The sequence below is a fragment of the Pelobates fuscus genome, chromosome 3, assembly GCF_036172605.1.
Source record: "Pelobates fuscus isolate aPelFus1 chromosome 3, aPelFus1.pri, whole genome shotgun sequence".
NCBI lineage: Eukaryota > Metazoa > Chordata > Amphibia > Anura > Pelobatidae > Pelobates > Pelobates fuscus.
This window is the reverse complement of record NC_086319.1, coordinates 182552861-182580681: the sequence shown is the minus strand read 5'-3', so window position 1 is coordinate 182580681 and position 27821 is coordinate 182552861. Positions and strand designations below refer to the sequence as shown.

At 44.7% G+C, this 27821-nt stretch overlaps 1 protein-coding gene across 1 annotated transcript in view; it reads left to right on the top strand.

Moving 5' to 3' along the window:
* The window catches only part of LOC134602671 (tetraspanin-11-like), a 235443-nt gene extending 211590 nt beyond the window's left edge, over positions 1–23853 (top strand). The window contains exon 8 of the mRNA XM_063447794.1: positions 23679–23853. Coding sequence (XP_063303864.1) covers positions 23679–23759 — 81 coding nt within the window. The 3' untranslated portion in view covers positions 23760–23853. The remainder of the gene's footprint in view (positions 1–23678) is intronic.
* Positions 23854–27821: the final 3968 nt, after the last annotated feature.

Below are 27821 nucleotides of genomic sequence, written 5' to 3'. Positions count from 1 at the left end.
GTATTTTTCACTGTTATAGATTGAATAGCAGTTACTTGTCTTCAAGCGGGTGTGTCAGTCCTTCCTTCAGCGTGTGCTCTGCAGAACTGTTCCAGTGCACATTGCAACTCATATCTGGTGTCTCTATAGCGTGCTTTTAAAACCAAAATTTATTTTTCACTGTTATAGATTGAATAGCAGTTACTTGTCTTCAAGCGGGTGTGTCAGTCCTTCCTTCAGTGTGTGCTCTGCAGAACTGTTCCAGTGCACATTGCCAATCATATCTGGTGTCTCTATAGCGTGCTTTTAAAACCAAAATGTATTTTTCACTGTTATAGATTGAATAGCAGTTACTTGTCTTCAAGCGGGTGTGTCAGTCCTTCCTTCAGCGTGTGCTCTGCAGAACTGTTCCAGTGCACATTGCCACTCATATCTGGTGTCTCTATAGCGTGCTTTTAAAACCAAAATGTATTTTTCACTGTTATAGATTGAATAGCAGTTACTTGTCTTCAAGCGGGTGTGTCAGTCTTTCCTTCAGCGTGTGCTCTGCAGAACTGTTCCAGTGCACATTGCCACTCATATCTGGTGTCTCTATAGCGTGCTTTTAAAACCAAAATTTATTTTTCACTGTTATAGATTGAATAGCAGTTACTTGTCTTCAAGCGGGTGTGTCAGTCCTTCCTTCAGCGTGTGCTCTGCAGAACTGTTCCAGTGCACATTGCCACTCATATCTGGTGTCTCTATAGCGTGCTTTTAAAACCAAAATTTATTTTTCACTGTTATAGATTGAATAGCAGTTACTTGTCTTCAAGCGGGTGTGTCAGTCCTTCCTTCAGCGTGTGCTCTGCAGAACTGTTCCAGTGCACATTGCCAATCATATCTGGTGTCTCTATAGCGTGCTTTTAAAACCAAAATGTATTTTTCACTGTTATAGATTGAATAGCAGTTACTTGTCTTCAAGCGGGTGTGTCAGTCCTTCCTTCAGCGTGTGCTCTGCAGAACTGTTCCAGTGCACATTGCCACTCATATCTGGTGTCTCTATAGCGTGCTTTTAAAACCAAAATTTATTTTTCACTGTTATAGATTGAATAGCAGTTACTTGTCTTCAAGCGGGTGTGTCAGTCCTTCCTTCAGCGTGTGCTCTGCAGAACTGTTCCAGTGCACATTGCCAATCATATCTGGTGTCTCTATAGCGTGCTTTTAAAACCAAAATTTATTTTTCACTGTTATAGATTGAATAGCAGTTACTTGTCTTCAAGCGGGTGTGTCAGTCCTTCCTTCAGCGTGTGCTCTGCAGAACTGTTCCAGTGCACATTGCCACTCATATCTGGTGTCTCTATAGCGTGCTTTCAAAACCAAAATGTATTTTTCACTGTTACAGATTGAATAGCAGTTACTTGTCTTCAAGCGGGTGTGTCAGTCCTTCCTTCAGCGTGTGCTCTGCAGAACTGTTCCAGTGCACATTGCCACTCATATCTGGTGTCTCTATAGCGTGCTTTTAAAACCAAAATTTATTTTTCACTGTTATAGATTGAATAGCAGTTACTTGTCTTCAAGCGGGTGTGTCAGTCCTTCCTTCAGCGTGTGCTCTGCAGAACTGTTCCAGTGCACATTGCCACTCATATCTGGTGTCTCTATAGCGTGCTTTTAAAACCAAAATTTATTTTTCACTGTTATAGATTGAATAGCAGTTACTTGTCTTCAAGCGGGTGTGTCAGTCCTTCCTTCAGCGTGTGCTCTGCATAACTGTTCCAGTGCACATTGCCAATCATATCTGGTGTCTCTATAGCGTGCTTTTAAAACCAAAATGTGTTTTTCACTGTTATAGATTGAATAGCAGTTACTTGTCTTCAAGCGGGTGTGTCAGTCCTTCCTTCAGCGTGTGCTCTGCAGAACTGTTCCAGTGCACATTGCCACTCATATCTGGTGTCTCTATAGCGTGCTTTTAAAACCAAAATTTATTTTTCACTGTTATAGATTGAATAGCAGTTACTTGTCTTCAAGCGGGTGTGTCAGTCCTTCCTTCAGCGTGTGCTCTGCAGAACTGTTCCAGTGCACATTGCCAATCATATCTGGTGTCTCTATAGCGTGCTTTTAAAACCAAAATTTATTTTTCACTGTTATAGATTGAATAGCAGTTACTTGTCTTCAAGCGGGTGTGTCAGTCCTTCCTTCAGCGTGTGCTCTGCAGAACTGTTCCAGTGCACATTGCCACTCATATCTGGTGTCTCTATAGCGTGCTTTTAAAACCAAAATGTATTTTTCACTGTTATAGATTGAATAGCAGTTACTTGTCTTCAAGCAGGTGTGTCAGTCCTTCCTTCAGCGTGTGCTCTGCAGAATTGTCCCAGTGCACATTGCCAATCATATCTGGTGTCTCTATAGCGTGCTTTTAAAACCAAAATTAATTTTTCACTGTTATAGATTGAATAGCAGTTACTTGTCTTCAAGCGGGTGTGTCAGTCCTTCCTTCAGCGTGTGCTCTGCAGAACTGTTCCAGTGCACATTGCCAATCATATCTGGTGTCTCTATAGCGTGCTTTTAAAACCAAAATGTATTTTTCACTGTTATAGATTGAATAGCAGTTACTTGTCTTCAAGCGGGTGTGTCAGTCCTTCCTTCAGCGTGTGCTCTGCAGAACTGTTCCAGTGCACATTGCCACTCATATCTGGTGTCTCTATAGCGTGCTTTTAAAACCAAAATTTATTTTTCACTGTTATAGATTGAATAGCAGTTACTTGTCTTCAAGCGGGTGTGTCAGTCCTTCCTTCAGCGTGTGCTCTGCAGAACTGTTCCAGTGCACATTGCCAATCATATCTGGTGTCTCTATAGCGTGCTTTTAAAACCAAAATGTATTTCTCACTGTTATAGATTGAATAGCAGTTACTTGTCTTCAAGCGGGTGTGTCAGTCCTTCCTTCAGCGTGTGCTCTGCAGAACTGTTCCAGTGCACATTGCCACTCATATCTGGTGTCTCTATAGCGTGCTTTTAAAACCAAAATTTATTTTTCACTGTTATAGATTGAATAGCAGTTACTTGTCTTCAAGCGGGTGTGTCAGTCCTTCCTTCAGCGTGTGCTCTGCAGAACTGTTCCAGTGCACATTGCCACTCATATCTGGTGTCTCTATAGCGTGCTTTTAAAACCAAAATTTATTTTTCACTGTTATAGATTGAATAGCAGTTACTTGTCTTCAAGCGGGTGTGTCAGTCCTTCCTTCAGCGTGTGCTCTGCAGAACTGTTCCAGTGCACATTGCCAATCATATCTGGTGTCTCTATAGCGTGCTTTTAAAACCAAAATGTATTTTTCACTGTTATAGATTGAATAGCAGTTACTTGTCTTCAAGCGGGTGTGTCAGTCCTTCCTTCAGCGTGTGCTCTGCAGAACTGTTCCAGTGCACATTGCCAATCATATCTGGTGTCTCTATAGCGTGCTTTTAAAACCAAAATGTATTTTTCACTGTTATAGATTGAATAGCAGTTACTTGTCTTCAAGCGGGTGTGTCAGTCCTTCCTTCAGCGTGTGCTCTGCAGAACTGTTCCAGTGCACATTGCCACTCATATCTGGTGTCTCTATAGCGTGCTTTTAAAACCAAAATTTATTTTTCACTGTTATAGATTGAATAGCAGTTACTTGTCTTCAAGCGGGTGTGTCAGTCCTTCCTTCAGCGTGTGCTCTGCAGAACTGTTCCAGTGCACATTGCCACTCATATCTGGTGTCTCTATAGCGTGCTTTTAAAACCAAAATTTATTTTTCACTGTTATAGATTGAATAGCAGTTACTTGTCTTCAAGCGGGTGTGTCAGTCCTTCCTTCAGCGTGTGCTCTGCAGAACTGTTCCAGTGCACATTGCCAATCATATCTGGTGTCTCTATAGCGTGCTTTTAAAACCAAAATGTATTTTTCACTGTTATAGATTGAATAGCAGTTACTTGTCTTCAAGCGGGTGTGTCAGTCCTTCCTTCAGCGTGTGCTCTGCAGAACTGTTCCAGTGCACATTGCCACTCATATCTGGTGTCTCTATAGCGTGCTTTTAAAACCAAAATTTATTTTTCACTGTTATAGATTGAATAGCAGTTACTTGTCTTCAAGCGGGTGTGTCAGTCCTTCCTTCAGCGTGTGCTCTGCAGAACTGTTCCAGTGCACATTGCCAATCATATCTGGTGTCTCTATAGCGTGCTTTTAAAACCAAAATTTATTTTTCACTGTTATAGATTGAATAGCAGTTACTTGTCTTCAAGCGGGTGTGTCAGTCCTTCCTTCAGCGTGTGCTCTGCAGAACTGTTCCAGTGCACATTGCAACTCATATCTGGTGTCTCTATAGCGTGCTTTTAAAACCAAAATTTATTTTTCACTGTTATAGATTGAATAGCAGTTACTTGTCTTCAAGCGGGTGTGTCAGTCCTTCCTTCAGTGTGTGCTCTGCAGAACTGTTCCAGTGCACATTGCCAATCATATCTGGTGTCTCTATAGCGTGCTTTTAAAACCAAAATGTATTTTTCACTGTTATAGATTGAATAGCAGTTACTTGTCTTCAAGCGGGTGTGTCAGTCCTTCCTTCAGCGTGTGCTCTGCAGAACTGTTCCAGTGCACATTGCAACTCATATCTGGTGTCTCTATAGCGTGCTTTTAAAACCAAAATTTATTTTTCACTGTTATAGATTGAATAGCAGTTACTTGTCTTCAAGCGGGTGTGTCAGTCCTTCCTTCAGCGTGTGCTCTGCAGAACTGTTCCAGTGCACATTGCCAATCATATCTGGTGTCTCTATAGCGTGCTTTTAAAACCAAAATGTATTTTTCACTGTTATAGATTGAATAGCAGTTACTTGTCTTCAAGCGTGTGTGTCAGTCCTTCCTTCAGCGTGTGCTCTGCAGAACTGTTCCAGTGCACATTGCCAATCATATCTGGTGTCTCTATAGCGTGCTTTTAAAACCAAAATGTATTTTTCACTGTTATAGATTGAATAGCAGTTACTTGTCTTCAAGCGGGTGTGTCAGTCTTTCCTTCAGCGTGTGCTCTGCAGAACTGTTCCAGTGCACATTGCCACTCATATCTGGTGTCTCTATAGCGTGCTTTTAAAACCAAAATTTATTTTTCACTGTTATAGATTGAATAGCAGTTACTTGTCTTCAAGCGGGTGTGTCAGTCCTTCCTTCAGCGTGTGCTCTGCAGAACTGTTCCAGTGCACATTGCCACTCATATCTGGTGTCTCTATAGCGTGCTTTTAAAACCAAAATTTATTTTTCACTGTTATAGATTGAATAGCAGTTACTTGTCTTCAAGCGGGTGTGTCAGTCCTTCCTTCAGCGTGTGCTCTGCAGAACTGTTCCAGTGCACATTGCCAATCATATCTGGTGTCTCTATAGCGTGCTTTTAAAACCAAAATGTATTTTTCACTGTTATAGATTGAATAGCAGTTACTTGTCTTCAAGCGGGTGTGTCAGTCCTTCCTTCAGCGTGTGCTCTGCAGAACTGTTCCAGTGCACATTGCCACTCATATCTGGTGTCTCTATAGCGTGCTTTTAAAACCAAAATTTATTTTTCACTGTTATAGATTGAATAGCAGTTACTTGTCTTCAAGCGGGTGTGTCAGTCCTTCCTTCAGCGTGTGCTCTGCAGAACTGTTCCAGTGCACATTGCCAATCATATCTGGTGTCTCTATAGCGTGCTTTTAAAACCAAAATTTATTTTTCACTGTTATAGATTGAATAGCAGTTACTTGTCTTCAAGCGGGTGTGTCAGTCCTTCCTTCAGCGTGTGCTCTGCAGAACTGTTCCAGTGCACATTGCCACTCATATCTGGTGTCTCTATAGCGTGCTTTTAAAACCAAAATGTATTTTTCACTGTTACAGATTGAATAGCAGTTACTTGTCTTCAAGCGGGTGTGTCAGTCCTTCCTTCAGCGTGTGCTCTGCAGAACTGTTCCAGTGCACATTGCCACTCATATCTGGTGTCTCTATAGCGTGCTTTTAAAACCAAAATTTATTTTTCACTGTTATAGATTGAATAGCAGTTACTTGTCTTCAAGCGGGTGTGTCAGTCCTTCCTTCAGCGTGTGCTCTGCAGAACTGTTCCAGTGCACATTGCCACTCATATCTGGTGTCTCTATAGCGTGCTTTTAAAACCAAAATTTATTTTTCACTGTTATAGATTGAATAGCAGTTACTTGTCTTCAAGCGGGTGTGTCAGTCCTTCCTTCAGCGTGTGCTCTGCATAACTGTTCCAGTGCACATTGCCAATCATATCTGGTGTCTCTATAGCGTGCTTTTAAAACCAAAATGTATTTTTCACTGTTATAGATTGAATAGCAGTTACTTGTCTTCAAGCGGGTGTGTCAGTCCTTCCTTCAGCGTGTGCTCTGCAGAACTGTTCCAGTGCACATTGCCACTCATATCTGGTGTCTCTATAGCGTGCTTTTAAAACCAAAATTTATTTTTCACTGTTATAGATTGAATAGCAGTTACTTGTCTTCAAGCGGGTGTGTCAGTCCTTCCTTCAGCGTGTGCTCTGCAGAACTGTTCCAGTGCACATTGCCAATCATATCTGGTGTCTCTATAGCGTGCTTTTAAAACCAAAATTTATTTTTCACTGTTATAGATTGAATAGCAGTTACTTGTCTTCAAGCAGGTGTGTCAGTCCTTCCTTCAGCGTGTGCTCTGCAGAATTGTCCCAGTGCACATTGCCAATCATATCTGGTGTCTCTATAGCGTGCTTTTAAAACCAAAATTAATTTTTCACTGTTATAGATTGAATAGCAGTTACTTGTCTTCAAGCGGGTGTGTCAGTCCTTCCTTCAGCGTGTGCTCTGCAGAACTGTTCCAGTGCACATTGCCAATCATATCTGGTGTCTCTATAGCGTGCTTTTAAAACCAAAATTTATTTTTCACTGTTATAGATTGAATAGCAGTTACTTGTCTTCAAGCGGGTGTGTCAGTCCTTCCTTCAGCGTGTGCTCTGCAGAACTGTTCCAGTGCACATTGCCACTCATATCTGGTGTCTCTATAGCGTGCTTTTAAAACCAAAATTTATTTTTCACTGTTATAGATTGAATAGCAGTTACTTGTCTTCAAGCGGGTGTGTCAGTCCTTCCTTCAGCGTGTGCTCTGCAGAACTGTTTCAGTGCACATTGCCAATCATATCTGGTGTCTCTATAGCGTGCTTTTAAAACCAAAATTTATTTTTCACTGTTATAGACTGAATAGCAGTTACTTGTCTTCAAGCGGGTGTGTCAGTCCTTCCTTCAGCGTGTGCTCTGCAGAACTGTTCCAGTGCACATTGCCACTCATATCTGGTGTCTCTATAGCGTGCTTTTAAAACCAAAATGTATTTTTCACTGTTATAGATTGAATAGCAGTTACTTGTCTTCAAGCGGGTGTGTCAGTCCTTCCTTCAGCGTGTGCTCTGCAGAACTGTTCCAGTGCACATTGCCAATCATATCTGGTGTCTCTATAGCGTGCTTTTAAAACCAAAATGTATTTTTCACTGTTATAGATTGAATAGCAGTTACTTGTCTTCAAGCGGGTGTGTCAGTCCTTCCTTCAGCGTGTGCTCTGCAGAACTGTCCCAGTGCACATTGCCAATCATATCTGGTGTCTCTATAGCGTGCTTTTAAAACCAAAATTTATTTTTCACTGTTATAGATTGAATAGCAGTTACTTGTCTTCAAGCGGTGATGCGCAACCATTATTGCTAGAGGATGTAGATAACAGGGATATGTCTCAGGCAGGCAGCATTAAACACATGGAGGTACGGTGTGATGATGATGATGATGTTGTACCCGCTGCTGCTTCCTTTTGTGAGTTGTCAGATACAAGCGAAGCGGTTGATGATGACGATGCGTCCATGGATGTCACGTGGGTGCCCGCTCGGCAAGAAGAAGAACAGGGCAAAAGTTCAGATGGGGAGACAGAGAGGAGGAGGAGACGAGTTGGAAGCAGGGGGGGTCATCGCAAGGAGCTAGTGGCACAGTCAGACAGCATGCATTGGCACCCGGGGTCAGCCCGACAGCACGCCAATCAACGCATGCTGTGTCCACCACCAGAATTCCATCATTGCAGAGCTCAGCAGTGTGGCATTTTTTGTTGTGTCTGCCTCGGACAACAGCGATGCCATTTGCAACCTGTGCCAAAGGAAACTGAGTCGTGGGAGGTCCAACACCCACCTAGGTACAACTGCTTTGCGTAGGCACATGATCTCACATCACAAACGCCTATGGGATCAACACATGAGTACAAGCAGCACGCCTACTCTAAGTCGCCATCCTCCTCCTGGTCTAGCATCTTCAGCCACGTCAACCACTGCTCTACTTCTTGCCCCCTCTCAACCATCCGCCACTCCGTCTCCCGCCTTGAGCAGTTCCCGCTCATCTGCCCACAGTCATGTGTCTGTCAAGGACATGTTTGAGCGTAAGAAGCCAATGTCACCAAGTCACCCCCTTGCCCAGCGTCTGACAGCTGGCTTGTCCGAACTATTAGCCCGCCAGCTTTTACCATACAATCTGGTTGAGTCTGAGGCGTTCAAAAAATTTGTAGCTATTGGGACACCGCAGTGGAAGGTACCCGGCCGGAATTTCTTTTCACAAAAGGCAATCCCCAACTTGTACTCGATTGTGCAAAAGGAAGTCATGGCATGTCTGGCACACAGTGTTGGGGCAAGGGTCCATCTGACCATTGATACCTGGTCTGTAAAGCATGGTCAGGGCAGGTATATCACCTACACTGCGCATTGGGTAAACCTGCTGACGGCTGACAAGCAAGGAATGCGTGGCATTGCAGAGGAGTTGGTGACACCGCCACGAATTGCAGGCAGTCCTGCTGCCACCTCCTCTACTCCTCCTACTCCATCCTCTTCCATAACCTCCTCGGCTGAGTCCTCTTGTGCTGCTGCGTCTTGCTCCACATCAACGGCACCCCCCCAGCTCCCCAGGTACTATTCCACATCCCGGATACGGCAGTGTCACGCCGTCTTGGGTTTGACTTGCTTGAAAGCAGAGAGTCACACCGGACAAGCACTCCTGTCCGCCCTGAACGCACAGGTGGAAAAGTGGCTGACTCTGCAGCAACTGGATATCGGCAAAGTGGTGTGTGACAACGGAAAAAATTTGATAGCGGCATTGAAGTTGGGCAAGTTGACACATGTGCCGTGCATGGCACATGTGTGTAATCTGATCGTACAACGCTTTGTGCATAAGTACACAGGCTTACAGGACGTCCTGAAGCAGGCCAGGAAGGTGTGTGGCCATTTCAGGCATTCCTACACGGCCATGGCTCACTTTGCCGATATCCAGCAGCGAAACAACATGCCAGTGAGGCGCTTGATTTGCGACAGCCCTACACGTTGGAATTCAACACTCCTAATGTTCGACCGCCTGCTCCAACAAGAAAAAGCTGTTAATGAATATTTGTATGACCGGGGTGCTAGGACAGCCTCTGGGGAGCTTGGAATTTTTTTGCCACGTTACTGGACGCTCATGCGCAATGCCTGTAGGCTCATGTGTCCTTTTTTTTTTTTTTTTTTTTCAACGTATATTAAAATTTTTAGTATACAAATGTAAAAACATATCCCATGCTTTACCCATTTTACAGTACAACTGTACACATGAAACAGAAAAGAAATCACTGAAATTCAACAACACAAAGCTTACATGGGCTTTGAGGTGTTTGCCAAAATGCATGTATTTGTAGCCCAGATATAACAGTGGCTATAATTAACCTATGTAAACTTGTCACATCTGGCACACTTATACATTACTAAACACAGAATAGTAGTGAACTAAAAAACAAATTAAAAAATTCTGGTATTTGAAGAATATATTCAAATCATTCGTTTTCTGCCTACATTTTGTCATTCAGTTTTCAATTCAGTACAAATAGATGTTCAGTGAATAAACAGCTTAATATGGGGTTGTTGCTTGCTAAAAACAGACAGTTATGCTTTCTTCAGAAAACAATTATTGAACATTTGAAACTCCCATAGAAAGTATGGCTTTCAACTTACTGAGACAAATTAAAATTTCAGCTTTGATGTTCAGCACATTACATGTATTTTTTTCAATATTTCGCTAAAACATAACAGTTAAAAAAAACAAAAAACGTAAATATAACAAAACTACAACATTTATGCAAAAGGTTGAGGTCCTGCAGTAAAATGTTGATCAGATAAGAAGTTAGGTGGTATTATTTGTGAAAGCGGGTAAGAGAAGAGATTGGCTGGGTCAATGGACAATGGATTTACTGCATGAGTAGGGGGCAACATACCATGCCAGCAAGGGTAGGCTGCTTCTGGATACAATGGAAAAGATGGATATGGGAGACCTGCTGGAACAGTATTTGGCACATGGAGAGGTGGTATAATATTAGCACCCTGACTCTCTCCTATAATTACAGAGAATTCTCCTGGGAACTGAAGGCCATTGCTCAAATTTTGGAGCATATTCATGATCTCAGGCATGCCAACTTCCTCTCCTGTATCCTCAGAATTCTGATTCCACTGCTCAAAATTTGGGAAACCTGGAGGAGGGAGCCCTTGCTCGGCCATTTGTCTCTCCTCTCGTTCAACATCTGCTAATATGTCAGAGAAAATATCATCTGGGATATCCAAACCTTCTTTATGTTTCTTGGAAGATTTTTTGGGATAAGCTGTCCAGGAAGGATGGCTTGGAAGAAGCAAGATCAGAAGCAGAATAGGATGGTTGTCTTCCAAACCTGGACCTCCCAAAGGACGCAATCTTTGAGGGATGGGTTAGCCGGCAGGTAGAGGCACTAGGAACGCCTCCATGCCATGACTTCTGATGATTGCATATCTCAGCTTCCGATTAAGATAAGAATACAGCCGAGCATATGAAACTGCATCACTTGACGTTCTTTGATTCAGTCGGATCACACACATGTCCTTGGTGCACTCTGGCCAGATACGATCCACATATTCCCAAACAGACTCTTGCAAAATGCGTCCTTCGGATGTTAACACTTTTGGTAAATCCTGGCAAAGATGACTGCTATAACCAGACTCTGGCGTGGCTGTAACTTTAAACTGCTTTATAGAGAACATGTGAAGGAATCCCTTCCACACACTTGAGTCTGCTGGATCTGTGAGTCTAGTATCTGGATCATACAATTTCTTGTTCTTCTTTTCAATGCATGAAGAATGTTGATTGCCATTAGTTATATGGTGTTTCCATATTTTCTCTGGTTTCTTGGTAATTACCCATTGGCTTAAGTCAGCATCACCTGGGGGGTTTATCAGCCCTTTGCATATAAGGCAGTCCTGATCTAAAAGGTGGCTCTTGTGTTGGGATGTTGTGTCCCTTTTCTCTGAGATGCAATCCTGCTGAGAATCCTGAGGCTGCCACACAGAATCAGACAGATCCTCTAGGGTCAAGTTCTGATCGGGCACGGTATCAATTTCAATTAACCCCTTGTGTGTCAGCTTTGTCATCTGAATCTGGTATGGCTGTCTTTCCTCTTTCTCGATTAGTTCCAGTGCATGTTTTCTCTTTTGAATTCTCCAGTTGGCCAGCTCCTGTGCAGCCATTTACGTTGCACTCATTAGAACCAAAAACTGTGGGGTGATTTCACCAAGGACCACACGACGGAACAGTATCTGATTGGAGGATCCGGTATTTATTCTTATATCTGCTGTCAGTACACAGGAAAAGTTTAAATATTTCTTGTTCTACGTTCTCTGCAACTCCACGCACCGACTCATCCAATACGTGAAGATCTGGGGTTTCTCTGACTCTCCTCAGTAGTGTATCAAACAGAGTCTGCACTGTGGTAACACGGACATCTTCAGGACATAACTCAACTATTTGCAGATAGGCAGTCTGCAGCTTCTCTTTTTCACCTGTTCTCTTCTTTCTCTTATGCGTATTCTTGTTTATATGCAGGTGGTCTCTTGCCTTTCTTTTAACCAATTCGTTCCTTCCATATGGTTTCAAAAGATCTCTGGCATCATTACTTTCAACGCAAATAACGTCATCATAGTTAGTCTCCTCATTATTCACCGGGAAGAGAGTGTTGCACTTACTACCCACAGCATGCTCTTGCCATTGCCTACTCCACCTTCAATGACAGGGTGCAAGTCCCAAGGAGAAGGATCATTCACTTTATTATCTGTCTTTATTTCACAAGAAGTGCCTGGAACATCCTCATGGGTCACTAGATGTAAATCTGAACTAATGTCAACCCCAGGGTCTGGAAAATCATCAATTTGAAATTTTTCGAATAATCCCAGTGGGCTGCCACATTCTTCCTCCTCTGATGGTATTAAAGTTTGCAGAGATTCACTATGGGGTGGTGTCAAGCATTTTGGAGAACAATTAAGCATCTCCATCCCAATACGTTTCAGATGTCCTATCAGCTCTTCCACCCTATGCGATACTATGGGCAGGCTACCCGTGACGTCATTACTCACGGCCCTATTTCACGCGGACACTCTGTGTCAGTGTGTATCATGGTCTCTGTGGACAGGGAACTGTCTCTATTCTGCTCTGTGTCAGTGGGTATCAGGGGTTTTGAGGACAGGTGTCAATACATATCTGCCAAGTGACCCTATGTAGGGGGAACAGTCCCAATTCTGCTCTGTGTCAGTGTGTATCAGGGGTTTTGAGGACAGGTGTCAATCCATATCTGCCAAGTGACCCTATGTAGGGGGAACAGTCCCTATTCTGCTCTGTGTCAGTGTGTATCATGGTCTCTGTGGACAGGGAACAGTCTCTATTCTGCTCTGTGTCAGTGTGTATCAGGGGTTTTGAGGACAGGTGTCAATCCATATCTGCCAAGTGACCCTATGTAGGGGGAACAGTCCCTATTCTGCTCTGTGTCAGTGTGTATCAGGGGTTTTGAGGACAGGTGTCAATCCATATCTGCCAAGTGACCCTATGTAGGGGGAACAGTCCCTATTCTGCTCTGTGTCAGTGTGTATCATGGTCTCTGTGGACGGTGAACAGTCTCTATTCTGCTCTGTGTCAGTGTGTATCATGGTCTCTGTGGACAGGGAACAGTCTCTATTCTGCTCTGTGTCAGTGTGTATCAGGGGTTTTGAGGACAGGTGTCAATCCATATCTGCCAAGTGACCCTATGTAGGGGGAACAGTCCCTATTCTGCTCTGTGTCAGTGTGTATCAGGGGTTTTGAGGACAGGTGTCAATCCATATCTGCCAAGTGACCCTATGTAGGGGGAACAGTCCCTATTCTGCTCTGTGTCAGTGTGTATCATGGTCTCTGTGGACGGGGAACAGTCTCTATTCTGCTCTGTGTCAGTGTGTATCAGGGGTTTTGAGGACAATTGTCAATCCATATCTGCCAAGTGACCCTATGTAGGGGGAACAGTCCCTATTCTGCTCTGTGTCAGTGTGTATCAGGGGTTTTGAGGACAGGTGTAAATCCATATCTGCCAAGTGACCCTATGTAGGGGGAACAGTCCCTATTCTGCTCTGTGTCAGTGTGTATCATGGTCTCTGTGGACGGTGAACAGTCTCTATTCTGCTCTGTGTCAGTGTGTATCATGGTCTCTGTGGACAGGGAACAGTCTCTATTCTGCTCTGTGTCAGTGTGTATCAGGGGTATTGAGGACAGTTGTCAATCCATATCTGCCAAGTGACCCTATGTAGGGGGAACAGTCCCTATTCTGCTCTGTGTCAGTGTGTATCAGGGGTTTTGAGGACAGGTGTTAATCCATATCTGCCAAGTGACCCTATGTAGGGGGAACAGTCCCTATTCTGCTCTGTGTCAGTGTGTATCATGGTCTCTGTGGACGGGGAACAGTCTCTATTCTGCTCTGTGTCAGTGTGTATCAGGGGTTTTGAGGACAGGTGTCAATCCATATCTGCCAAGTGACCCTATGTAGGGGGAACAGTCTCTATTCTGCTCTGTGTCAGTGTGTATCAGGGGTTTTGAGGACAGGTGTCAATCCATATCTGCCAAGTGACCCTATGTAGGGGGAACAGTCCCTATTCTGCTCTGTGTCAGTGTGTATCATGGTCTCTGTGGACGGGGAACAGTGTATATTCTGCTCTGTGTCAGTGTGTATCAGGGGTTTTGAGGACAGGTGTCAATCCATATCTGCCAAGTGACCCTATGTAGGGGGAAGAGTCCCTATTCTGCTCTGTGTCAGTGTGTATCAGGGGTTTTGAGGACAGGTGTCAATCCATATCTGCCAAGTGACCCTATGTAGGGGGAACAGTCCCTATTCTGCTCTGTGTCAGTGTGTATCATGGTCTCTGTGGACGGTGAACAGTCTCTATTCTGCTCTGTGTCAGTGTGTATCATGGTCTCTGTGGACAGGGAACAGTCTCTATTCTGCTCTGTGTCAGTGTGTATCAGGGGTTTTGAGGACAGGTGTCAATCCATATCTGCCAAGTGACCCTATGTAGGGGGAAGAGTCCCTATTCTGCTCTGTGTCAGTGTGTATCAGGGGTTTTGAGGACAGGTGTCAATCCATATCTGCCAAGTGACCCTATGTAGGGGGAACAGTCCCTATTCTGCTCTGTGTCAGTGTGTATTATGGTCTCTGTGGACGGTGAACAGTCTCTATTCTGCTCTGTGTCAGTGTGTATCATGGTCTCTGTGGACAGGGAACAGTCTCTATTCTGCTCTGTGTCAGTGTGTTTCAGGGGTATTGAGGACAGTTGTCAATCCATATCTGCCAAGTGACCCTATGTAGGGGGAACAGTCCCTATTCTGCTCTGTGTCAGTGTGTATCAGGGGTTTTGAGGACAGGTGTCAATCCATATCTGCCAAGTGACCCTATGTAGGGGGAACAGTCCCTATTCTGCTCTGTGTCAGTGTGTATCATGGTCTCTGTGGACGGGGAACAGTCTCTATTCTGCTCTGTGTCAGTGTGTATCAGGGGTTTTGAAGACAGGTGTCAATCCATATCTGCCAAGTGACCCTATGTAGGGGGAACAGTCTCTATTCTGCTCTGTGTCAGTGTGTATCAGGGGTTTTGAGGACAGGTGTCAATCCATATCTGCCAAGTGACCCTATGTAGGGGGAACAGTCCCTATTCTGCTCTGTGTCAGTGTGTATCATGGTCTCTGTGGACGGGGAACAGTGTATATTCTGCTCTGTGTCACTGTGTATCAGGGGTTTTGAGGACAGGTGTCAATCCATATCTGCCAAGTGACCCTATGTAGGGGGAAGAGTCCCTATTCTGCTCTGTGTCAGTGTGTATCAGGGGTTTTGAGGACAGGTGTCAATCCATATCTGCCAAGTGACCCTATGTAGGGGGAACAGTCCCTATTCTGCTCTGTGTCAGTGTGTATCATGGTCTCTGTGGACGGTGAACAGTCTCTATTCTGCTCTGTGTCAGTGTGTATCATGGTCTCTGTGGACAGGGAACAGTCTCTATTCTGCTCTGTGTCAGTGTGTATCAGGGGTTTTGAGGACAGGTGTCAATCCATATCTGCCAAGTGACTCTATGTAGGGGGAACAGTCCCTATTCTGCTCTGTGTCAGTGTGTATCATGGTCTCTGTGGACGGGGAACAGTCTCTATTCTGCTCTGTGTCAGTGTGTATCAGGGGTTTTGAGGACAGGTGTCAATCCATATCTGCCAAGTGACCCTATGTAGGGGGAACAGTCCCTATTCTGCTCTGTGTCAGTGTGTATCAGGGGTTTTGAGGACAATTGTCAATCCATATCTGCCAAGTGACCCTATGTAGGGGGAACAGTCCCTATTCTGCTCTGTGTCAGTGTGTATCAGGGGTTTTGAGGACAGGTGTCAATCCATATCTGCCAAGTGACCTTATGTAGGGGGAACAGTCCCTATTCTGCTCTGTGTCAGTGTGTATCATGGTCTCTGTGGACGGTGAACAGTCTCTATTCTGCTCTGTGTCAGTGTGTACCATGGTCTCTGTGGACAGGGAACAGTCTCTATTCTGCTCTGTGTCAGTGTGTATCAGGGGTTTTGAGGACAGGTGTCAATCCATATCTGCCAAGTGACCCTATGTAGGGGGAACAGTCCCTATTCTGCTCTGTGTCAGTGTGTATCATGGTCTCTGTGGACGGGGAACAGTGTATATTCTGCTCTGTGTCAGTGTGTATCAGGGGTTTTGAGGACAGGTGTCAATCCATATCTGCCAAGTGACCCTATGTAGGGGGAAGAGTCCCTATTCTGCTCTGTGTCAGTGTGTATCAGGGGTTTTGAGGACAGGTGTCAATCCATATCTGCCAAGTGACCCTATGTAGGGGGAACAGTCCCTATTCTGCTCTGTGTCAATGTGTATCATGGTCTCTGTGGACGGTGAACAGTCTCTATTCTGCTCTGTGTCAGTGTGTATCATGGTATCTGTGGACAGGGAACAGTCTCTATTCTGCTCTGTGTCAGTGTGTATCAGGGGTTTTGAGGACAGGTGTCAATCCATATCTGCCAAGTGACCCTATGTAGGGGGAACAGTCCCTATTCTGCTCTGTGTCAGTGTGTATCAGGGGTTTTGAGGACAGGTGTCAATCCATATCTGCCAAGTGACCCTATGTAGGGGGAACAGTCCCTATTCTGCTCTGTGTCAGTGTGTATCATGGTCTCTGTGGACGGGGAACAGTCTCTATTCTGCTCTGTGTCAGTGTGTATCAGGGGTTTTGAGGACAGGTGTCAATCCATATCTGCCAAGTGACCCTATGTAGGGGGAACGGTCCCTATTCTGCTCTGTGTCAGTGTGTATCAGGGGTTTTGAGGACAGGTGTCAATCCATATCTGCCAAGTGACCCTATGTAGGGGGAACAGTCCCTATTCTGCTCTGTGTCAGTGTGTATCAGGGGTTTTGAGGACAGGTGTAAATCCATATCTGCCAAGTGACCCTATGTAGGGGGAACAGTCCCTATTCTGCTCTGTGTCAGTGTGTATCATGGTCTCTGTGGACGGTGAACAGTCTCTATTCTGCTCTGTGTCAGTGTGTATCATGGTCTCTGTGGACAGGGAACAGTCTCTATTCTGCTCTGTGTCAGTGTGTATCAGGGGTATTGAGGACAGTTGTCAATCCATATCTGCCAAGTGACCCTATGTATGGGGAACAGTCCCTATTCTGCTCTGTGTCAGTGTGTATCAGGGGTTTTGAGGACAGGTGTCAATCCATATCGGCCAAGTGACCCTATGTAGGGGGAACAGTCCCTATTCTGCTCTGTGTCAGTGTGTATCATGGTCTCTGTGGACGGGGAACAGTCTCTATTCTGCTCTGTGTCAGTGTGTATCAGGGGTATTGAGGACAGTTGTCAATCCATATCTGCCAAGTGACCCTATGTAGGGGGAACAGTCCCTATTCTGCTCTGTGTCAGTGTGTATCAGGGGTTTTGAGGACAGGTGTCAATCCATATCGGCCAAGTGACCCTATGTAGGGGGAACAGTCCCTATTCTGCTCTGTGTCAGTGTGTATCATGGTCTCTGTGGACGGGGAACAGTCTCTATTCTGCTCTGTGTCAGTGTGTATCAGGGGTATTGAGGACAGTTGTCAATCCATATCTGCCAAGTGACCCTATGTAGGGGGAAGAGTCCCTATTCTGCTCTGTGTCAGTGTGTATCAGGGGTTTTGAGGACAGGTGTCAATCCATATCTGCCAAGTGACCCTATGTAGGGGGAACAGTCCCTATTCTGCTCTGTGTCAGTGTGTATCATGGTCTCTGTGGACGGTGAACAGTCTCTATTCTGCTCTGTGTCAGTGTGTATCATGGTCTCTGTGGACAGGGAACAGTCTCTATTCTGCTCTGTGTCAGTGTGTATCAGGGGTTTTGAGGACAGGTGTCAATCCATATCTGCCAAGTGACCCTATGTAGGGGGAACAGTCCCTATTCTGCTCTGTGTCAGTGTGTATCAGGGGTTTTGAGGACAGGTGTCAATCCATATCTGCCAAGTGACCCTATGTAGGGGGAACAGTCCCTATTCTGCTCTGTGTCAGTGTGTATCATGGTCTCTGTGGACGGTGAACAGTCTCTATTCTGCTCTGTGTCAGTGTGTATCATGGTCTCTGTGGACAGGGAACAGTCTCTATTCTGCTCTGTGTCAGTGTGTTTCAGGGGTATTGAGGACAGTTGTCAATCCATATCTGCCAAGTGACCCTATGTAGGGGGAACAGTCCCTATTCTGCTCTGTGTCAGTGTGTATAAGGGGTTTTGAGGACAGGTGTCAATCCATATCTGCCAAGTGACCCTATGTAGGGGGAACAGTCCCTATTCTGCTCTGTGTCAGTGTGTATCATGGTCTCTGTGGACGGGGAACAGTCTCTATTCTGCTCTGTGTCAGTGTGTCTCAGGGGTTTTGAAGACAGGTGTCAATCCATATCTGCCAAGTGACCCTATGTAGGGGGAACAGTCTCTATTCTGCTCTGTGTCAGTGTGTATCAGGGGTTTTGAGGACAGGTGTCAATCCATATCTGCCAAGTGACCCTATGTAGGGGGAACAGTCCCTATTCTGCTCTTTGTCAGTGTGTATCATGGTCTCTGTGGACGGGGAACAGTGTATATTCTGCTCTGTGTCACTGTGTATCAGGGGTTTTGAGGACAGGTGTCAATCCATATCTGCCAAGTGACCCTATGTAGGGGGAAGAGTCCCTATTCTGCTCTGTGTCAGTGTGTATCAGGGGTTTTGAGGACAGGTGTCAATCCATATCTGCCAAGTGACCCTATGTAGGGGGAACAGTCCCTATTCTGCTCTGTGTCAGTGTGTATCATGGTCTCTGTGGACGGTGAACAGTCTCTATTCTGCTCTGTGTCAGTGTGTATCATGGTCTCTGTGGACAGGGAACAGTCTCTATTCTGCTCTGTGTCAGTGTGTATCAGGGGTTTTGAGGACAGGTGTCAATCCATATCTGCCAAGTGACTCTGTAGGGGGAACAGTCCCTATTCTGCTCTGTGTCAGTGTGTATCATGGTCTCTGTGGACGGGGAACAGTCTCTATTCTGCTCTGTGTCAGTGTGTATCAGGGGTTTTGAGGACAGGTGTCAATCCATATCTGCCAAGTGACCCTATGTAGGGGGAACAGTCCCTATTCTGCTCTGTGTCAGTGTGTATCATGGTCTCTGTGGACGGTGAACAGTCTCTATTCTGCTCTGTGTCAGTGTGTACCATGGTCTCTGTGGACAGGGAACAGTCTCTATTCTGCTCTGTGTCAGTGTGTATCAGGGGTATTGAGGACAGGTGTCAATCCATATCTGCCAAGTGACCCTATGTAGGGGGAACAGTCCCTATTCTGCTCTGTGTCAGTGTGTATCATGGTCTCTGTGGACGGGGAACAGTGTATATTCTGCTCTGTGTCAGTGTGTATCAGGGGTTTTGAGGACAGGTGTCAATCCATATCTGCCAAGTGACCCTATGTAGGGGGAAGAGTCCCTATTCTGCTCTGTGTCAGTGTGTATCAGGGGTTTTGAGGACAGGTGTCAATCCATATCTGCCAAGTGACCCTATGTAGGGGGAACAGTCCCTATTCTGCTCTGTGTCAGTGTGTATCATGGTCTCTGTGGACGGTGAACAGTCTCTATTCTGCTCTGTGTCAGTGTGTATCATGGTCTCTGTGGACAGGGAACAGTCTCTATTCTGCTCTGTGTCAGTGTGTATCAGGGGTTTTCAGGACAGGTGTCAATCCATATCTGCCAAGTGACCCTGTGTAGGGGGAACAGTCCCTATTCTGCTCTGTGTCAGTGTGTATCAGGGGTTTTGAGGACAGGTGTCAATCCATATCTGCCAAGTGACCCTATGTAGGGGGAACAGTCCCTATCCTGCTCTGTGTCAGTGTGTATCATGGTCTCTGTGGACGGTGAACAGTCTCTATTCTGCTCTGTGTCAGTGTGTATCATGGTCTCTGTGGACAGGGAACAGTCTCTATTCTGCTCTGTGTCAGTGTGTATCAGGGGTTTTGAGGACAGGTGTCAATCCATATCTGCCAAGTGACCCTATGTAGGGGGAACAGTCCCTATTCTGCTCTGTGTCAGTGTGTATCAGGGGTTTTGAGGACAGGTGTCAATCCATATCTGCCAAGTGACCCTATGTAGGGGGAACAGTCCCTATTCTGCTCTGTGTCAGTGTGTATCATGGTCTCTGTGGACGGTGAACAGTCTCTATTCTGCTCTGTGTCAGTGTGTATCATGATCTCTGTGGACAGGGAACAGTCTCTATTCTGCTCTGTGTCAGTGTGTATCAGGGGTTTTGAGGACAGGTGTCAATCCATATCTGCCAAGTGACCCTATGTAGGGGGAACAGTCCCAATTCTGCTCTGTGTCAGTGTGTATCATTGTCTCTGTGGACGGGGAACAGTCTCTATTCTGCTCTGTGTCAGTGTGTATCAGGGGTTTTGAGGACAGGTGTCAATCCATATCTGCCAAGTGACCCTATGTAGGGGGAAGAGTCCCTATTCTGCTCTGTGTCAGTGTGTATCAGGGGTTTTGAGGACTGGTGTCAATCCATATCTGCCAAGTGACCCTATGTAGGGGGAACAGTCCCTATTCTGCTCTGTGTCAGTGTGTATCATGGTCTCTGTGGACGGTGAACAGTCTCTATTCTGCTCTGTGTCAGTGTGTATCATGATCTCTGTGGACAGGGAACAGTCTCTATTCTGCTCTGTGTCAGTGTGTATCAGGGGTTTTGAGGACAGGTGTCAATCCATATCTGCCAAGTGACCCTATGTAGGGGGAACAGTCCCAATTCTGCTCTGTGTCAGTGTGTATCATTGTCTCTGTGGACGGGGAACAGTCTCTATTCTGCTCTGTGTCAGTGTGTATCAGGGGTTTTGAGGACAGGTGTCAATCCATATCTGCCAAGTGACCCTATGTAGGGGCAACAGTCCCTATTCTGCTCTGTGTCAGTGTGTATCAGGGGTTTTGAGGACAGGTGTCAATCCATATCTGCCAAGTGACCCTATGTAGGGGGAACAGTCCCTATTCTGCTCTGTGTCAGTGTGTATCAGGGGTTTTGAGGACAGGTGTCAATCCATATCTGCCAAGTGACCCTATGTAGGGGGAACAGTCCCTATTCTGCTCTGTGTCAGTGTGTATCAGGGATTTTGAGGACAGGTGTCAATCCATATCTGCCAAGTGACCCTATGTAGGGGGAACAGTCCCTATTCTGCTCTGTGTCAGTGTGTATCATGGTCTCTGTGGACGGTGAACAGTCTCTATTCTGCTCTGTGTCAGTGTGTATCATGGTCTCTGTGGACAGGGAACAGTCTCTATTCTGCTCTGTGTCAGTGTGTATCAGGGGTTTTGAGGACAGGTGTCAATCCATATCTGCCAAGTGACCCTATGTAGGGGGAAGAGTCCCTATTCTGCTCTGTGTCAGTGTGTATCAGGGGTTTTGAGGACAGGTGTCAATCCATATCTGCCAAGTGACCCTATGTAGGGGGAACAGTCCCTATTCTGCTCTGTGTCAGAGTGTATCATGGTCTCTGTGGACAGGGAACAGTCTCTATTCTGCTCTGTGTCAGTGTGTATCAGGGGTTTTGAGGACAGGTGTCAATCCATATCTGCCAAGTGACCCTATGTAGGGGGAACAGTCCCTATTCTGCTCTGTGTCAGTGTGTATCAGGGGTTTTGAGGACAGGTGTCAATCCATATCTGCCAAGTGACCCTATGTAGGGGGAACAGTCCCTATTCTGCTCTGTGTCAGTGTGTATCAGGGGTTTTGAGGACAGGTGTCAATCCATATCTGCCAAGTGACCCTATGTAGGGGGAACAGTCCCTATTCTGCTCTGTGTCAGTGTGTATCATGGTCTCTGTGGACGGTGAACAGTCTCTATTCTGCTCTGTGTCAGTGTGTATCATGGTCTCTGTGGACAGGGAACAGTCTCTATTCTGCTCTGTGTCAGTGTGTATCAGGGGTTTTGAGGACAGGTGTCAATCCATATCTGCCAAGTGACCCTATGTAGGGGGAAGAGTCCCTATTCTGCTCTGTGTCAGTGTGTATCAGGGGTTTTGAGGACAGGTGTCAATCCATATCTGCCAAGTGACCCTATGTAGGGGGAACAGTCCCTATTCTGCTCTGTGTCAGAGTGTATCATGGTCTCTGTGGACAGGGAACAGTCTCTATTCTGCTCTGTGTCAGTGTGTATCAGGGGTTTTGAGGACAGGTGTCAATCCATATCTGCCAAGTGACCCTATGTAGGGGGAACAGTCCCTATTCTGCTCTGTGTCAGTGTGTATCAGGGGTTTTGAGGACAGGTGTCAATCCATATCTGCCAAGTGACCCTATGTAGGGGGAACAGTCCCTATTCTGCTCTGTGTCAGTGTGTATCAGGGGTTTTGAGGACAGGTGTCAATCCATATCTGCCAAGTGACCCTATGTAGGGGGAACAGTCCCTATTCTGCTCTGTGTCAGTGTGTATCATGGTCTCTGTGGACGGTGAACAGTCTCTATTCTGCTCTGTGTCAGTGTGTATCATGGTCTCTGTGGACGGTGAACAGTCTCTATTCTGCTCTGTGTCAGTGTGTATCATGGTCTCTGAGGACGGGGAACAGTCTCTATTCTGCTCTGTGTCAGTGTGTATCAGGGCAGGGCTTTGAGGACAGGTGTCAATGTTAGGTGATTTCTGCCCTTTATGGATTAAAAGCAGACTCTGCATCAACTGTGCAATTTTCCATGGGAGTTTTGCCATGGATCCCCCTCCGGCATGCCACAGTCCAGGTGTTAGTCCCCTTGAAACAACTTTTCCATCACTTTTGTGGCCAGAAAGAGTCCCTGTTGGTTTTAAAATTCGCCTGCCCATTGAAGTCAATGGCGGTTCGCGCGGTTCGCCGGTTCGCGAACATTTGCGGAAGTTCGCGTTCGCCGTTCGCGAACCGAAAATTTCGGGTTCGCGACAACACTATAACTGTTTCTTGTACACTTGAGTTTGATATACCATGTCCTAGGAAATATCATAACTCTATTCTTTGACGAAACCCAACCACACTCTGTTATATTGATTGCGTTCAAAATGTTTACTATTTAGGTGCCCCAAGCATACTTTGTTATAACTCAAACAAACATTTAGTGGTTGTCTCCTAACCATTTAAATACTTATTTTTATTTTTTTTGGTGCAGAAGGCCAGAGCTCCAAGTCACAAATCAAACAAAACATTGTCTGTTTCTTTTGCTTTGTGATTTGTCCATTCTGAGTTTGGGTTTTCACCCAGAATTCGGACAATTTGCAATTCTGATGAAACTGAATGCTAAGAAAACTGAAAGTGTTCTGTACAATACAAGGCAGTCTAGGCAATAGTGGAAGTGAGGAGTGATGCCCAACAGACCTCAAGTAAGAACTTAAACTATCCTAAGATGTTTGACTGCTTACTATGGGTGGTATCAATGCACTCTTGCTAATATAACCACTACATCACATTCTATTGCTTATTGTGCTTTGAGTTTTCCTTTAAGAAAAAGCTCAAGCTCTGCTGCCTCTAAGCCAAATATATTATCTGGCGTTTATAACAAATTTTCCATTTGTCCCTCTGCCTGTAGAAAAAAAGTTCCAGTTTACAAGCTACAAAGTTTTTAATCCTTGTTAATTAATATTCTAAATTTGGTGGACTGAAAATGTAGAGTATTATAAAAGGACAAGTATGAACATAATATGCTAATACTTGTCTTTTAATAATGTTCTTAACATATTAACGGATTAGAGAATGGGAGATAGTAGTAATTATTCATGTATTACATACCAAATAAACAGATACTAAGTGTAAAAAAATGATTGATAAGTTGGTCAAAATAGTTTTTTAATGTATATTGTTTTTGTGTCTTACAGCTGATTGGTGTATTTCTAAGTGCCTGCTTCCTGTATATACTCTATAAAGAAGAAAAAGAGGATACATTAAACATAATCTAAGTGAATATTCGCGTAACCACATCGCAAGGAATGCCAGAGCTGTCATATCAATTTATTAAACCGTTGTATGCTGTGGGCTGCACGTTTTAGGACAACAAGAAATTAGGGAACACAGTTTAACACAGCTTCCTCTGCCAAACAACACACTGAACTGCACTCTTTATCCCGACTCACAGGTTTCTTCCATTCAGTGAGAATTCAAAGTGAATTTCAAATTTAAGGTGAAAATGGCCAAACTGGAAAAATTCTCTCAGTAAGCTATGCTTTCAGTTCAGCTATTCTGGCTTTAAATTTTAAATTCACTTTGAATTCTCACTTTAGCAAATAGCCCGGTCTGATCATTTGGTTCTGGTAGTTACTTTATTAATGAATATAAAGAAATGCTAAAACAATTGTTATTGGTTCCTCTGAGCTGCTGGAGCCTTGGGGTTCAACATTATTTTGTTTTTGGTTAGCACTGTTACAGCACACACCACTTTGTAGCAACAGGCATCAATATGTCATCAATGCTAAAAATCACATGACATGAATTATTATGTAGACTGGCATCATGTGACCTGAAGTAGCTCTGTGCAGCTGTATGCCTAGCACACCAACATCAGGAATCATCTCTCACTTCATGCATCTTTTATAAACCAATAGATACTTTTTAAATCTTGCTTCCACCCTGACCACACATTATCTCCCTCTTCTTCTCTGTCAATCGTAATGTCTCTTCATTCTTCTTCCCTCTTTCTCTCATGAGCCACTATGTAGATGTACCTCATCACATATGTCCTTTATCTCTGATCAGTCATGATGAATTCCCAGGGAATTCACACACATGATATGGTAATGTATATGACTATATCCACCTGTTTACTATGATAGTAATTAAAAAGATTGTGTTAATAACAATTTAACTGAAAAACAACTGTGCACTTGTAATTGGAAGGGAACCAGGACATATGATAAGGATGCTGACATTTAGGCACTGGGTGAAACATAATTAGGAAAAAAACTAAAAAACAAAAGATTAAATGGGGCAAAACAAAGAGAACAAAAAAAAAATTCAAATGTTTTAGCACTTACATCATATGAACATGTGCTGCACAACAATAACAACATAGTTAAATAATTACAATTTTATGGCAAGACAGGAGGCTTCATATTTGCTTATCTTTCTTTACTGAACCTCCCAGCAGCAAAGAAATAGTTAACAGTAATGTAAAAACAATTCAACCAATCAGAGTGTATAACAGTATCATATGATGTCATCAAGCTCCTCCCATATCCTCTTTCTTTACTGCTTGCCTCCCAGGTGAGTTATTCCAATTATGGCTCTTGTTTTCTAGCCATTTATGCAATATTTTCATTTAAAAACTACTGTTAAATAAATGTTTTAACAACTTACACTCTCACAATTTATCTAAATGTGACTTTTATCCTATATTATATAATTGTGCCAACATATAGGACTCATTGTACTTTATTGTATATTTCCCCTTTTAAACCGAACCGTGTTTATTCCCACGAGTCTATCACTTCTTGCGGCTGCGGTCTCTCCACATTTCTGAGTGACCGCGGCTCTACCTTCAGTTCTTTTCATTAGTGCCGCGGACTCCATTTCCCAGGAGTCCGTGGCTCAATTCCGCGGCTCAATTTCGCGCCCTCAGGTTTTCCCGACCTTTCGCGTCTGCAGTTTCTGACGCGCTTCCTCCCGCCCTTTTACTGGCGGCGGCCATTTTAACACCGCGGTTTTCTTCACTAACATCTCATATCGTTGGTACCCAGCGTTGGATTCGGTAAGTACCCTATTTACTTGCTAAATAGTAACCTAAAGTGCTCACCTTCTATTATTACTCATTATACTTATTTGTTTTATTACAGATATACCTGCTGTATTCTCTCCTACTATTAATAAAGGAAGGCCTTGTGGGTGAACCCCACCTTTTTTTCTCTGGTACTGTTGTTCATTGAATGTCTGTTGTGGGTGACCCCCACCTTATTCACTTTAATACTCAATTCTAACAGAGTGTTTTTCCACACCATCACTACAGTGAGTGACCCTCACCTGTACAATATATATTACTTAAAGTGACCCAAACTTTACTATATTTACAGACATACCCCTAGTTAAAAAGGGTCTGACTATTTGTGTGGTAACCCCACTTCTTTTCGGTACAGTGATATAACCCACTTGTATAATTTAGTGGTCTACCCCACTATTGTGTGCTGCCCTACACATCAACTACGTTGATTTGGGTGACCCCCATTTATAAATTTTATCAAACATATTTGGGTGAACCCCATTTAATATCCTGTCTTACATTATTTGACATAATAAACATGTCTGACAATAATGAGCCCGCAATTTCTCAGGAACTTAAAGCCTGGCTAGTCTCAACAATTGGCGAATCTATTCCCAAGGCGTTGGCAGCCTTCCATGAAAAAACTTCTGGAGACTCTCAGCCCTCAGATCAGGAAATCACACGAAAACGCCCTTGGAAAGAGAGTAGTATATCTGCGGGCAAGGGCAAGGATCCTGCCAAGTCCCCAAAATTATCTGTCAACCGCCCCGCCCAAACCATTTTTGACCCCTTGCAGGGTTCTACATCTCATAGGGGCGATGAGATTCAAGACTACCTCGGGTATTCTGATGAGGACCCCTCGGCGAATGTGCTAGGGGATACCCCATCGGAATTTGTCAAGGAGACATTTATTACCCAAAAAGACACTGATACAAACACATCTATGCAGAAGACACCCGAACCAGACATCACCTACACCACTACGAATGTCTGCACCATGGTGTTTCACAAAACTGATGAAACCAGTGATGGCGTTACTCCGATCACAAGGGATTCGGTCCATTATTTATTTGGACGACATCCTGATAATGGCTCAAGATTCAGACCTTTTACGCCAACACACAGACATGACAATGGCCTTACTACAAAATCTAGGTTTTGTAATCAATTTTCAGAAATCGGCCCTGAAACCTTCTCAGAAGATTCAGTTTCTCGGATTTCTGATAGACTCCGTACAGGCGATATTGCAACTAATCGCCGCAAAAATAAAAAATATAAAAAAAGACATTCGCAAATTCTTATCAGCCCACCAGATTTGCCTACGCGATCTGGCCCATACCATAGGCCTACTGTCCGCCTCTATCCAAGCCATTTACCCAGGACCTTTACATTACCGAGCCATGCAACGGCTCAAGACATACTATCTTCACCGCTCCACCTCCTACGATCAATACATCTACCTAACAGACGAAGTTCATATAGAACTTCACTGGTGGCTTCACAACATGGAAGCCTGGAATGGCAAAGTCATTTTCGGATCGCAACCAGATTTCATTCTGGAATCCGATGCCAGTCTCCTGGGTTGGGGCGCTACCTGCTCCGAACGGTCCACAGGGGGCCAATGGTCCACCTCCGAGCAAGCACTGCACATCAATTGCCTAGAATTGATCGCAGGATCTTTTGCAATTCGCAGTTTCGCAAAAGATTGTTTCAATTGTTCACTAGTACTACGCATGGACAACGTTTCTGCAGTACGTTATGTGAATCGCTTAGGAGATTCCCGTTCCAAGTTACTGTCCGACCTTACCAAGGAACTCTACCAATTCTGCCTAGAGAGAAATCTCTCTATCAGAGCGGAATACCTTCCGGGCACGGTCAATCTAGTCGCAGACTGGTTCTCCTGCCATTGGAAGGACGTAAGCGACTGGCAATTGGACCCCCGCCTGTTCTATAAAATTCACTGTCTTCGTGGGCCCCTCTCACTGGACCTATTCGCGTCTCGGCTAAATCGCCAGACGGAGGCCTTTTTCAGCTGGCTCCCAGATCCCCAGATCCGGGCAGTCGATGCCTTTCTACATCCTTGGCCGGAGACAGGCGCATATGCGTTCCCACCTTTCTCCATGATCCAACGCACCCTTCACCGGGTCAAAGTTCTAGTAGTAGCGATAGTCATTGTCACTTCTCTATGGAGAGCCCAGACTTGGTTCCCAACCCTACTAGAACTATCTGAGAATTACCCAGTTCTACTTCCTCGTCACCAGACATCCTCAGG